Below are 12,258 nucleotides of genomic sequence, written 5' to 3' on the forward strand. Positions count from 1 at the left end.
AGCATTTATTGTTTGTAGATTTTTTGATGATGACCCTTCTGACTGGTGTGAAGTGATACCTCATTGTATTAATAGTTTTGATTTCCACTTCTCTAATAATTAGTGATGTTGAGCATCTTTTCCTGTGTTTATTGGCCATCTGCTTGTCTTTTTTGGAGAGATGTATAAGGACTTTACATTGATCTCTTCACATTTGGTGCCAAGTAAAACTTTTAATTAGGCACACTTTACTCTTAAACCTTTCCAGTCTTTCCTTTCAACATTGTTATTTCCCATATCAAACTCTCTATCCCCAGGAGATCAGTGCTCTTAAAATATTCCCAGACTTTTCCTTGTTCCGCCTGCTCCCTTCACTAATAATAATAACAATAACAGTAGTGGCAACAACACTATTTTAAGCTCTTTTATATGCTATGTTATAAATCTCATAACAACCTTAGGTCCTACTATTGTATTTCTTTTCACAGATCAGGAAACTGTAAGGTTCCAAGAAATTAAATAACTCATCCAAACACACACAGCTGTGAGAAATTAAATAGACCTCTTGGGTTCTGAAACTGGAACTTGAATGCAAGTCCATCCAAAAGGTTCAGAGCCTGAACTTTGAACTGAAATGACAAACAATGAGTAGCCAGTATAACAGGAGAGAGAGGGCTCAAGTTGGAACCAAATGACTCTCTCCTGTATAATCTGGGCCATCAATGCAACTTCTTATTCATAGATTCCACCACATTCTCTGTCTATGCCTAGCTGTCCTGCCTAATAGCACCCCTTATCTGAGCGTATGCTTCTCTCTGAATACCTAAAATTTACCTTAGATCTTCAAAGCTCCACTTCCAGTTAACTATCATTTAGAAAACTTGTTAGAAAATGAATACAGTAGTACTAGCCTTGTTGGAGTTGCATGTTTTATAAAGCAGCTTTCAAAACCACATCTTAAATGAAAACGAAATTTTAGATAATGAAAAGAATGATTGAAAAACTTGATGGTCAAGGGAAATCTTTCTGCTGCTGCTTCTGATGCTAAGTCGCTTCAGTCGTGTCCAACTCTGTGCGACCCCATAGATGGCAGCCCACCAGGTCCCCCTGTCCCTGGCATTATCCAGGCAAGAACACTGGAGTGGGTTGCCATTTCCTTCTCCAATGCAGGAAAGTGAAAAGTGAAAGTGAAGTCGCTCAGTCGTGTCCGACCCTCAGCGACCCCATGGACTGAAGCCCACCAGGCTCCTAGTACCCCTCAATTATGACATCTCGTAGACCAGTGATCCTTAAACTATTATCATAGGAACACCTGAGCATTTATCCAAATGCAGATTCTGGTTCCATCACTGTTCTGCAAAGGAGCCTGAGAGTCTATAGGTCCAGCAAGTGCCCAGGTGATACTGGTACCGCTGATCACCAGACCAAACTTCTAAATCATCCATTTCTTTTAGAGTTAAGTCCATTTTCTTTCATCTTTATTTTCTTGTTTTTCTTTGCTAAATAGCAAATTTGGGAAACAGTAAGATCTGATTTTTAGTTTCCTCTTTGTCTGACCCAAGAGGATATTCCTTACTTCCTTGCAAGTTCTGTGCTTATGAAGATGTATTATATTTAGCTACATATATCTAAGGGTTTTAGGATTGCCCAAATGCACATGATTGTTTTTCCAGTTAAAATAAAAATAATCATAAATTACTTTCTTAAAAAAACTAAAACAGTACCTTAAAAGAATCAGGAATAATATAAGGACAGGAAGAATATTGAGAATTAAGAATTCTACTTCCTTTTTTCAAACTTGTTTTTATTCTCAAAAAACTGGCCTATTTGAAACATAAAGTGCAACCTGTCACTACAGACAAATGCTTTCTGTGAAAGCCTTTTTCAGTTATCAAGAGCTACTCAAAAGTGGTAGCAGTACAGTAAATCATCACATCTATTCTTAGTTGTAACAAAGACTACTGGTTCTTAAACTTTTCAGGGGTTAAGAAATATGAAACAAGCTTTGTGGTCAAAACAAGCTTGCATCTTTTATATTTATTTTTTAATAAATATGATTTCAAAAACTCATGAATTTTAAACTTAAGGTAGCTCATTTTACTTTTATTAAACTACAAATGAAAAATGCTTATTGATATCAGTCATATAACAATGGATTTTGCTTATGTCTTTTACCATATTCAAGAAAACTAAGGAATGCAAGATTGAAATCTGTTTTGTAAAACTATTTCTAGTGAAATTTTAAATAATAATTTTCTTGTGATTTTCTTTGTATTTAATTGGAAGGCAGCTGAATCAAAATATGTTTTTCTTTATAATTACTTTTTAAAAATTCTCCATATAGCTTTTAGTTCCTTGCCATTTAAAGTTTGGTCCATGAATCTGTTAGAATTGAAAATCTCAGGCCCACTTGAGAACCATTCAATGAGAATCCATATATTAAGAGGATTATCAGGTAATTCAAATGCACATTTATGCTTTCTTAATGCATAAATGAAAAGTATTAATGCATAATGTATTATTAATGCATATTAATGCATAATGAAAAGAATGGAATTCAGTAACATATTTTAAAAGTTACAACTATAAAAGCATAATTGTATATTAAAAACAGATGCTATCAGTTTTTCTCAACACATCAGCATTGAGAATTTTCAACCCAAAGCCTATACTACTAAGGTAAATTTTACTGTAGAGGACCATTGATTACTCAGCATTCCTTTACAATACTATTTACCATGTGACATTAAATATATATATATATATATATACACATATATATTACTATGTCTATTTTGGGGGGCTGTGCTGGATTCTCATTGCTGTGCAAGGGCCTTCTCTAGTTGCGGTGTTGCGGTGGGAGGGAGCTACTCTCTAGTTTTGATGCACAGGCTTCTCATTGCGGTGACTTCTCTTGTAGCAGGGCTCGGGCTCTAGAATGCACAGGCTCAAGTACTTGTGGCACATAAGCTTAGATGGCCCACTGGATGTGGAATCTTCCCAGACCAGGGATTGAACCCGTGTCCCCTATATTGGCAGGCAGATAGATTCTTGACCACTAGACCACTAGGGAAGTCCTGTATTAGATATTTGAAAGTTGCTACAAGTAGATCTTAAATGTTCTCACTATTAAAAGAAGTAGTGTGTGAGATGATGGATGTGTTAACTAACTTTATTGTGGTAATCATCTCAAAATCATCTCAAAATGGTATATACATATACCATTACACCTTTACATTCAATAAAGCTGGGGAAAGCCCGTGTTAGGATTTTTTTAATTTATGTTTTAAATTTATATACTAGCTCAGGAAGTTACTTTTATATTAACTTTAGAATGCTTCCCTGATGGCTCAGATGGTAAAGTATCTGCCTACAATGCAGGAGACCCAGGTTCAATCCCTGGGTTGGGAAGATCCCCTGAATAAGGGAATGGCAACCCATTCCAGTATTCTTGCCTGGGAAGTCCCCTGGACAGAAAAGCCTGGTGGGCTACAGTCCATAGGTTGAACTACAGTCCATGGTAAAAGGATTGGACACATCTGAGCAACTAACAACTTCACTTGACTTTTCACTTTAGAAAAATTGATGACTTAATGGTTTTGAACCTTTCTTCTGAAGTCATGGTACGCAAGTCCACTTCTTCAAGTCTTTTATATTTATTGGTTAAGTTTTAAATTTTATACACTTCTTACATGTTTCCTGTTGTTTACTCCTAACATATTATCTTTTTTTCTTCTTATAAATGGAGTATTTTCTTCCATTATATTCTATATCAGTCATTTGTTTCTAGAAAACTATTAATTTCTGTGTATTAATATAAATACAGCCACCTAGTTGAATTACTTTATTATTTGTAGTAGTCTTAAAAGTTCAGTACTTCCCGGGTGGTCCAGGGAAGGTGGTTAAGAATCCACCTTACAATGCAAGGAACACTGGTTTAATCCCTGGTCAGGGAACTCAGATCCTACATGCTACGGAGCAACTAAGCCCATGCACCCCAACTAGAGAGTCTGTGTACCTCAACAAAAGATCAATACCATTTGCTGCAATTAAGATCCGACAGAGCCAAATAAATAAATAAATATTTTTAAAATTTTTGATTGCCATGATTTATTGGTTTATAATTATGTCTTCTATGATGGGGTAATTTTACTTGCCCTTTTCAATTTTATTTCTCTTGTCAGAACATTTTGGCTAAATGGTCAAGATGGCAGAGTAGGAGGACATCAGCTCCTCTCAGGAGCACATCAAAATTAAAACAATTTACAGAGCAACTACAGATGAGAAAGACTGTAATCTAGCAGAAAAGATCGTCTACACCTAAAGATATAAAGAAGGAACCACAAGGAGATGGGTAGAGAGGCACTATAGTCAAAATTCAAAACCCCTGGGCAGGTGACCGACAAATGAGAGATCATGACAATTGTAGAGGTTCTCCCTGGGGAGCAAGGGTTTCCAGTCCCACATCAGGCTTCAACCCAGGGTTCCCACACTGAGAAGATGAGCCCCCAGAACATCTGGCTTTGAAGGCCAGAGGGCTTATTTTTCAGGAGAGCTAGAGGATGGTAGGAAACAGAGACTCCATTCTTAAAGCAGGTACAACAAAATCTCAACACTCCAGGACCCAGAGCAGAAGTGGTAATCTGAAAGGAGCCTGGGTCAGACCCACTTGCTGATCTTGGAGAGTCTCCCAGAGTCAGGAACAGCTGAAGCTCACCCTGCTGATAGCCACTTTGGGAGTTCCATTCTACCAGGAGGGCCCTGGTGCTGGCAAGTGCCAATTTGGAATCCTTTCTCTAGCTTACCCAAACTGGGACCCAGCCGCAGCCACCGGTACAGTAAACACCGTACATACTAGAATGCCTCAGGCCAGGCAACTGGCTGAGCAGGAACACAGCTCCACCCACCAGCAGGGAGGCTGCCTAAAGGAACCCTTGAGTCCACAGTCTCCCTAGGACACAGCCTGGTCCATCAGAGGGCTCAGGACTCAAACCCACACACAAGTGTACCGACACTAAGCCCAGGTTCCCTACAGCCAGCAACCACAGGACTCTATTCCACCACCAAAGGACCAGCCTCACACACCAGTGGTCATGAGCCCCAGAAACCCCTGGGCCCCAGCTCTGCCCACCAGCAGGACAGCACCAGTTCCAAGACACTTTGGATCCCTCAACTAGCTGCCCTGGAATCTAGCCCAATCATCTGTAGGCCAGCACCTGCTTTAGAACACCCCAGAAGATGCAGCCAGCCATGTCAGGAAATGAGCCCACCCACCAGCAGGCTAACACTAGATCTGCCCCACAATCACTTACTTCAGAACCAGTTTTCACTCACCAGTGGGTCAGCACTGGCCCTGGGGCCTCCTGGGGCTCTTCAGCCAGCACCTCAGGACCCAGCCCACCAACCAGTAGCTGGCAGCTCCACACAAGTCAGGGCCTGGCAACCAACTAGACCAGAGGCCAATCATGCCTACCAGAGCTAAGCATTTACTCCAAAGGCCAAGTCCACAAAACTAGAAGACAAAACTATAGATGGGTAAGAAAGTAAGCAGCTCAGGAAATTATAAAGTACTTGGTTGTGATTTCTTAACGCATATGAGCTTCTTTCTGTTTCCCTGGTGGCTCAGCTGTAAAGAATCCACCTGCAATGCAGGAGGTGCTGGAGAAGCAGGTTCGATTCCTGGGATGGGAAGATCCCCTGGGGAAAGGCATGACAACCCACTCCAGTGTTCTTGCTTGGAGAATCCCGTGGACAGAGAAGCCTGGTGGGCTACAGTCCACAGGGTGGCAAAGAGTTGGACACGACTGAAGTGACTTAGCATGCACACATGACCTTTAAGATTCTCTGCCCTAAGTTGGTCTCTGGAAGCAGAGCCTGAGACAGGGGTTGGGATGTGTGCCAGTTACCGAGGGAGCACTCTTCAAGAAAACCTGGGACGTCTCTGGTGGCGCAGTGTATAATAATCAGCCTGCCAATGCAGGGGACATGGGTTCAATCCCTGATCCAAGAAGATTCATCATGCCGTGAAGCAACGAAGCTGGTGAGCCACAACTACTGAGCCTATGTGCTCCAAATACTGAAGCCTGTGGGCCTAGAACTTGAGCTTCACAACGAGAAGCCTGCGCAATGCAATGGGCACCACAACAAAGAGTAGCCTCCACTTGCAGCAACTAGAGAAAAGTGAAAGTGTTAGTCACTTAGTCTGCTCTGACGATTTGTGACCCCACAGACTATAGCCCTCCAAGCCCATCTATCCATGGAATTCTCCAGGCAAGAATACTGAAGTGGGTTGCCATTCCCTTCTCTGGGGGATCTTCCCAACTCAGGGAGTGAACCTGGGTCTCCTGCATTGTAGGCAGATTCTTTACTGTCTAGACCACCAGGGAAGTGCAATTAGAGAAAACTCCATGCAAAGCAACAAAGACTCAGAGAAGCCAAAGATAAATAAATAAAAAGAAAAGAAAACCTTAGAAAGGAAGAGAATTATGCAGGATTGGGAAAAAACAAAGAGCGAAGGAAAAATGTAATCTCAGTTAAAGTCCAGCTATGGCCTGTTCCGCAGGGATTCTTTGCAGAATTTTCACCCCTTGATGTAAGACAGTGGGCTACAATATGACTTCTGAGGTCAATTATTGAAGGGAGTGCTTAGCTTTCCTGGCAAGACAGCTCCCATCAACTGTGGGCAATTCTTTGGAAAACATGGTGTAGCTATAAGCCTTTAGCAGTCAACAGTAACTGCAGCTGGAGGGGGTGAGGGAGGGTAAGCAAGACACCAAAACAGTGTTAAAACTACTTCCTGTCTTAATATTCTTTCAATCAAAATGTTGAAAGCATAAGAAGGTATCATCACATTGCAACACTTGAAACATATGAGGCAAAATAATCAGTTTGGGGATGAAATCCTTTACCATTTTATGTTTTCCGTTTTCTCAAGTTTCTTATAATTGGAACTCAGACTGGGAATCAGAATAGAATTAATCAAGAGTTAAATTTACTGAGCACCTATCATGTGACTGACATTATGCTAAGTGCTGTTAAGAATAAAAAGAAATGTAAGATAGGGATTCTGTCCCAGATTGGGAGGAATTTCAGGAAGAAAACAGGATTTATGTATATGAAAAAATGATCAGACATAATAACATTAAACAAGGTGTATAATACTGTGGATTTCAAAGGAGAGTCAGAATTAAGCTCCAGTAAAATGCTTACTCTATAAACTTGAGTAATAGTGCTTAATATGTTTGCTCATTTTTTTGAGAGGGGTTTGAAATATTTTCCACCAACACTAAGGGAAGTTGAAGGAGATAACAATGGTAAATTGTTCTAAATAACATAAGGGCAAGGACTAAAAGAAATACCAACTGTATTGTGTTGTTATTGGGCAGATCCTATTATGCAGAGAAGGGGAAACCACAGAGTCATTTGCCTACACATTCATCTCCCTGGTGCAAGTGGGTATTGTTCTGTACCCCGTGGCAGGATTAGAAATACCGCCGGGGAGCAAGTACACAAAGTTGTTATGGAAACCAGAATGCTTCAGCTCAGAGTTATTTACAGAGAACTTCCAGGATGGTCACATTCAAGAAAATCAACTCTGTTTTGCTTTACTCTGTGTCAAGGCATCCCAATCAAATACCTCTTTCAAAGGGTCATTTGGTCAGTTGTACTTGGGTGACTGTGGATTCAAGGGTCAGTGGATGGTGGTCACATCACAAATTATAATTCACATGTGGCATTTTTGTGTTACATGCTTGACACCTGTTCACACTTGCCTCAACCATTGTCAAGCATGCTGGTTTCCCTAATAGAGGAACAGGTGGCTGTTGACTAATGCCATCTGCAGAGATTCATTTCCTCCACCGGAGCTGCTGCGAGTGTCACCCGAGACTGCGGCACTGCACGACTGCTCTCTCCACGTTCTCTCAGCTCGCCTTTGAGGCTGGACAGTAACAGTGGCCCCGGCCATCATTTTTAATTGTGAATTGAGATTCTCCCAGCTATACAATAGAATTTGGGGGAAAAGCTTCTTATTTTGAGAAAATGAGAATTTTCATAGCCTTTGAGGGATCTTTTGAACCGTTTGATGTTTCAACAGACAAAACTGTGGAGGCTGTCAAGCTGATGATAAAGGTACGTATTTTGTCCCTGAGCCACTAAGATGTGTATTAATTTTAACTACGCAGTGAAGTTTAAACTGTATGTGGGGTAAAGATATTATTGGGTACATTTTCAGCAAACAGGGAAGTAAAACTACTTGAAAATATCATTGTTTGCTTACATAATCATTTGTTAGATAATGTTAACTGTAAATATGCTAGACAGGAAAATTCTCAGGGGGGGAAAAAGTTTAACTTCTCTTTATAAGATTCATAAGTTTGTGCATTGGCCAGATAGTAGTACTGCAATTCTTCATAAAAGGAGAAAAACAAAACACTACCTCTAGGCTAGGTAAGTAGAACATGCCAGTTATCAGACAATGGCTTGTGTGTAGAGCAAGCAACTATAAAGAACCAAAGGACTTGGGATGCAGAGGGGACTTTGGGGCTACAGTGTCACTTTGCATCCAGGAATAACTGCAGTTCAGAGAGGTTGACCATTTAACCTAGGATCACGGAGCCAGAATAAGAAATAATTTGGGTGCAGTACTTTTCTTAAAAGTTTCTTATAAATACTCACTCTAAAGTGGGAAATTAAGACAAATATTTAGGAACTGACCATCAAATGGTATTTAACTGGAGATAATTTATTCCCACTTGCTGAGGAGCATTTATTGAATCATAGTTATATGATATTTAGTAATTACTATGAGCTCTAAAATCTAGATCTTCTAACATAGAGGCTCTTAACCTTTATGTGTCATGGATCCCTTAGGCAGTCTGGTGAAGCCTATGGACTCCTTTTTAAATGCATAAAATAAAATGCATATCCACAAAAAGGAAACCGGTTATATTGAAATACAATTTTCAAAAATTAGAAAACAAATTGGTGACATGTGGGTTTCCTTATTAACACAGCAAGTGTTTGAAGTGTGTCTCATAACTATTATAGTTTCAAAGGAGATCAGTATAAGTATTTTGAGATATCTGCAGCAACTATAATGGGATATGAAGCTATCTGTGATTTCTATTGGTGACAAAGTCACAGGAACAGGCAATTATGGCTACTTTAGTTTGTTGCCTATATACATAAGGAAAATTCCAATTTTATTTGTAGTTAATAAAACCCAAATACAGTTTTTCCCATCTAAATTCTATCCATAAACTTTTGGGAATATCTAAAGACTCTAAGTTAAGAACCCCTGTCTAAGACTTCTTCCTTCTCTCCTAAACAATTTTATAATACTCAGTGGAAAATGTAAAAGAAAAGAGATTACATGGCTGGTCTAGTAATGTAGAGATGTGCTGTTTTCATAATATGCTATTGATTTTAAAGGATTATTTCCACATTCCTCTCTCTGAAGATGAACAAGGCAGGAGGTATCTGGAGCTGACGTATGCTGGAGCAGCTCTAAAGGACAGCTGGAGTCTTGCTGATGTTGGAATATCTTTTTGTTCAACTCTCAAATGCTTTGTTAAGGTATGATGGATGAACAGAGTAACATTTGTCCAAGATGTCTACCTCATTTTGAATAAACTTACGGACTTCCCTCGTGGCTCAGATGGTAAAGCGTCTGCCTACGATGCAGGAGACCTGGGTTCGATTCCTGGGTGGGGAAGATCCCTTCTGGAGAAGGAAATGACAACCCACTCCAGTACTCCTGCCTGGAAAATCCCATGGACGGAGGAGCCTGGTGGGCTACAGTACATGGGGTCCCAAAGAGTTGGACATGACTGAGCGATTTCCCTTTCTTATGGATAATACAACCAAAGTGATTTCATAACTTAGGAAGAGGTTTTCTCTTCTTGCTTTGCCCTCTCTTCCACTTGTAAAACTAGTCTTAGGCAAAAATCCATGCAGTAAGGCAAACAAGGCATGGAGACTGGATAGAGTTCCCTCATTGACCCCTTTTTTCCCTTCCCTCCTCTTTCCCCGTAAGTTGCCTGCCCCAAAATAGTCATCACAGAGCAACCCCTAAACCAATATGGAAGCAAGACCGAGGAGCAGATCTAGAATACTGATGTGAGAGAAAGAAGGTTAAGTCACTTCTTTGGGCTTACAATGGATTATGGGAATGAGGAAAGGGAAGAAATTCTCCGTAACAATAAAAATGAAGGGGCAGTTTCTACACTCAAATTCATCAGCACAGCCACTCATGAATTAGCTGTACGTACAAATGGAGACAGCATTTTCCATTTATACTGTCCATAATCAGTGGTGCTTAATTTGGGATCCATGGCTGGGCTTTAAGAACAAAATCCTAAAATGGCAAAATATGCAAAACTATGTACCTGGAGACTTTTAGGGCGAAGGATCCTTAACTTTTAACAATTTCTCAAAGAGACAAGCAATATAAGAGTTGCTCTCTAAGATAGAAATAGTATTCAGTACTAGTTCTCTACTCCATATGAAAACACCAACCTCAAGGAACATAGTAAGGTACATATTCTTGGCTAAACAGGGCACTAATTTTCTCATATTTAGCATTTAGAAAATGTTAATGGTAGCTAAAGCTAACTCTTTGTTTTCATGTATTTTACTGATAGACTAACTGGGAAGTCTATTTTTAAAAGGAATATTCTAAAATATCTACTATTATGTAGTAAAGATAAGTCACAGAAAAATAAACATTGTTTGATCCCCATTTAGGTAAATAAAAAGACCATATTTTTATATGTGTTTGTAATATCTTATAAGCATTTGTTCATATATCTTTAAAGTTTATTTTTCATTGCCACAACATTTGTTTATAATATTATATAATTTTAATGCATACAATATTATATTTCTACTTTTGTAAACTCTATAACATGCTTGTCACTAGAAATTTAGTTTCCATTCATCTCTGTACCACTGATCCCCTTTACCCATGTCATACCCCTTTCCCTCCACTTCTTCCTGTCTGCTAACCACTACTCTGTTCACTGTATCTACGTCTTTGGTTTGATTTGTTCATTTTTTTGGTGTTGCTAGTTTGCTTTTTGTATTCCACATGGAGTGAAATCATATGATATTTGTCTTTCTCCATCTGTCTGATTTTACTTAGCATAAAATCCTCTGGGTCCATCATGTTGTTGTAAATGGCAAGATTTAATAATTTTATGGCCAAGTAGTTCCATTGTACACACACACACACACACACATAAATATATATACATATATACACACACACAACACCACATCTTCTTTATCCATTCTTTTGTTGATGGGCATTTAGGCTTGTTTCCATATCTTGGCTATGGTAAATGATGCTGCAATGAACACGGGCAGGGGTACCTATATGTTTTTGAACTACTGTTTTGCTGTGCAGAGGCTTTTTAGTTCGATAGTTTGATGTAGTACTGTTTTCCTTTTGTTTCCCTTGCCTGAGGAGACATACCTAGAAAGATATTACTAAGACTAATGTCCAAGAGCATACTGCCTATGTTCTCTTCTATTCCATTTTATGGTTTCAGGTCCTACATTTAAGTCTTTAATCTATTTTGAGTTGACTTTTGTGCATGGTAGGAGATATTGATGTAGTTTCTTTCTTTTTTCTTTCTTCTTTTTTTGCATGTGGTTTTCCAGTTTTCTCAACATTTATTGAAGAGACCATCCTTTCTCCATTTTATATTCTTTACTCCTTTCGTGTAAATTAATTGTCCATATATGTGTGGGTTTATTTTGGAGCTCTCGATTCTATTCCATGAATCTATTTTTGTCAATACCATGCCATTTTTATTAATATAGCTTTGTAGTATAGTTTGAAACCAGAATGTGTGATATCTTCAACTTTTTTGTTCTTTTTGTCTCAAAACTGCTTTGGCTATTCAGTATCTTCTGTAGTTCCATATAAGTTTTAGGATTTTTTGTTGTTGTTGTTCCAGTTCTATGAGAAATGTCCTTGGGACCTCAATGGAGATTGCATTGACTCTGTAGACTGTTTTAGTTATTATGAACATTTTAATAATGTTGACTTTTTTTCTAAATACTTAAGTGTGTATTATGAAGCAAGAACAACATTCTCTTACAAAACTATGGTAATACTCAAGCCAGGATTTTCAACATTGCTGAGATATAATTATCTAACATAAGAATTGGCAAAGTTTTGTTTTTTTTTCTTTGCAGAAGGTTAGATAGTAAATATTTTAGGATTTGTAGGCCATATACTCTCTGTCACAACCAGTCAACTTTAAAAAAAAC

The 12,258-nt window shown here is 38.9% G+C and overlaps 1 protein-coding gene and 1 non-coding gene across 2 annotated transcripts in view; both read left to right on the forward strand.

The window, feature by feature from the left end:
* Window positions 1-2,720: 2,720 nt before the first annotated feature.
* ANKUB1 (ankyrin repeat and ubiquitin domain containing 1) overlaps window positions 2,721-12,258 on the forward strand; it is a 36,483-nt gene continuing 26,945 nt past the window's right edge. Inside the window, exons 1-2 of the mRNA XM_061419048.1 lie at window positions 2,721-8,109; window positions 9,412-9,555. Of these exons, the coding sequence (XP_061275032.1) occupies window positions 8,020-8,109; window positions 9,412-9,555 (234 nt within the window). The 5' untranslated portion in view covers window positions 2,721-8,019. The remainder of the gene's footprint in view (window positions 8,110-9,411; window positions 9,556-12,258) is intronic.
* On the forward strand, window positions 3,319-3,390 carry TRNAC-ACA (transfer RNA cysteine (anticodon ACA)). Its single transcript has one exon. It is a non-coding gene; the product is annotated as a tRNA-Cys (tRNA).

The sequence above is a fragment of the Bos javanicus genome, chromosome 1, assembly GCF_032452875.1.
Source record: "Bos javanicus breed banteng chromosome 1, ARS-OSU_banteng_1.0, whole genome shotgun sequence".
In the NCBI taxonomy this organism is placed as follows: domain Eukaryota; kingdom Metazoa; phylum Chordata; class Mammalia; order Artiodactyla; family Bovidae; genus Bos; species Bos javanicus.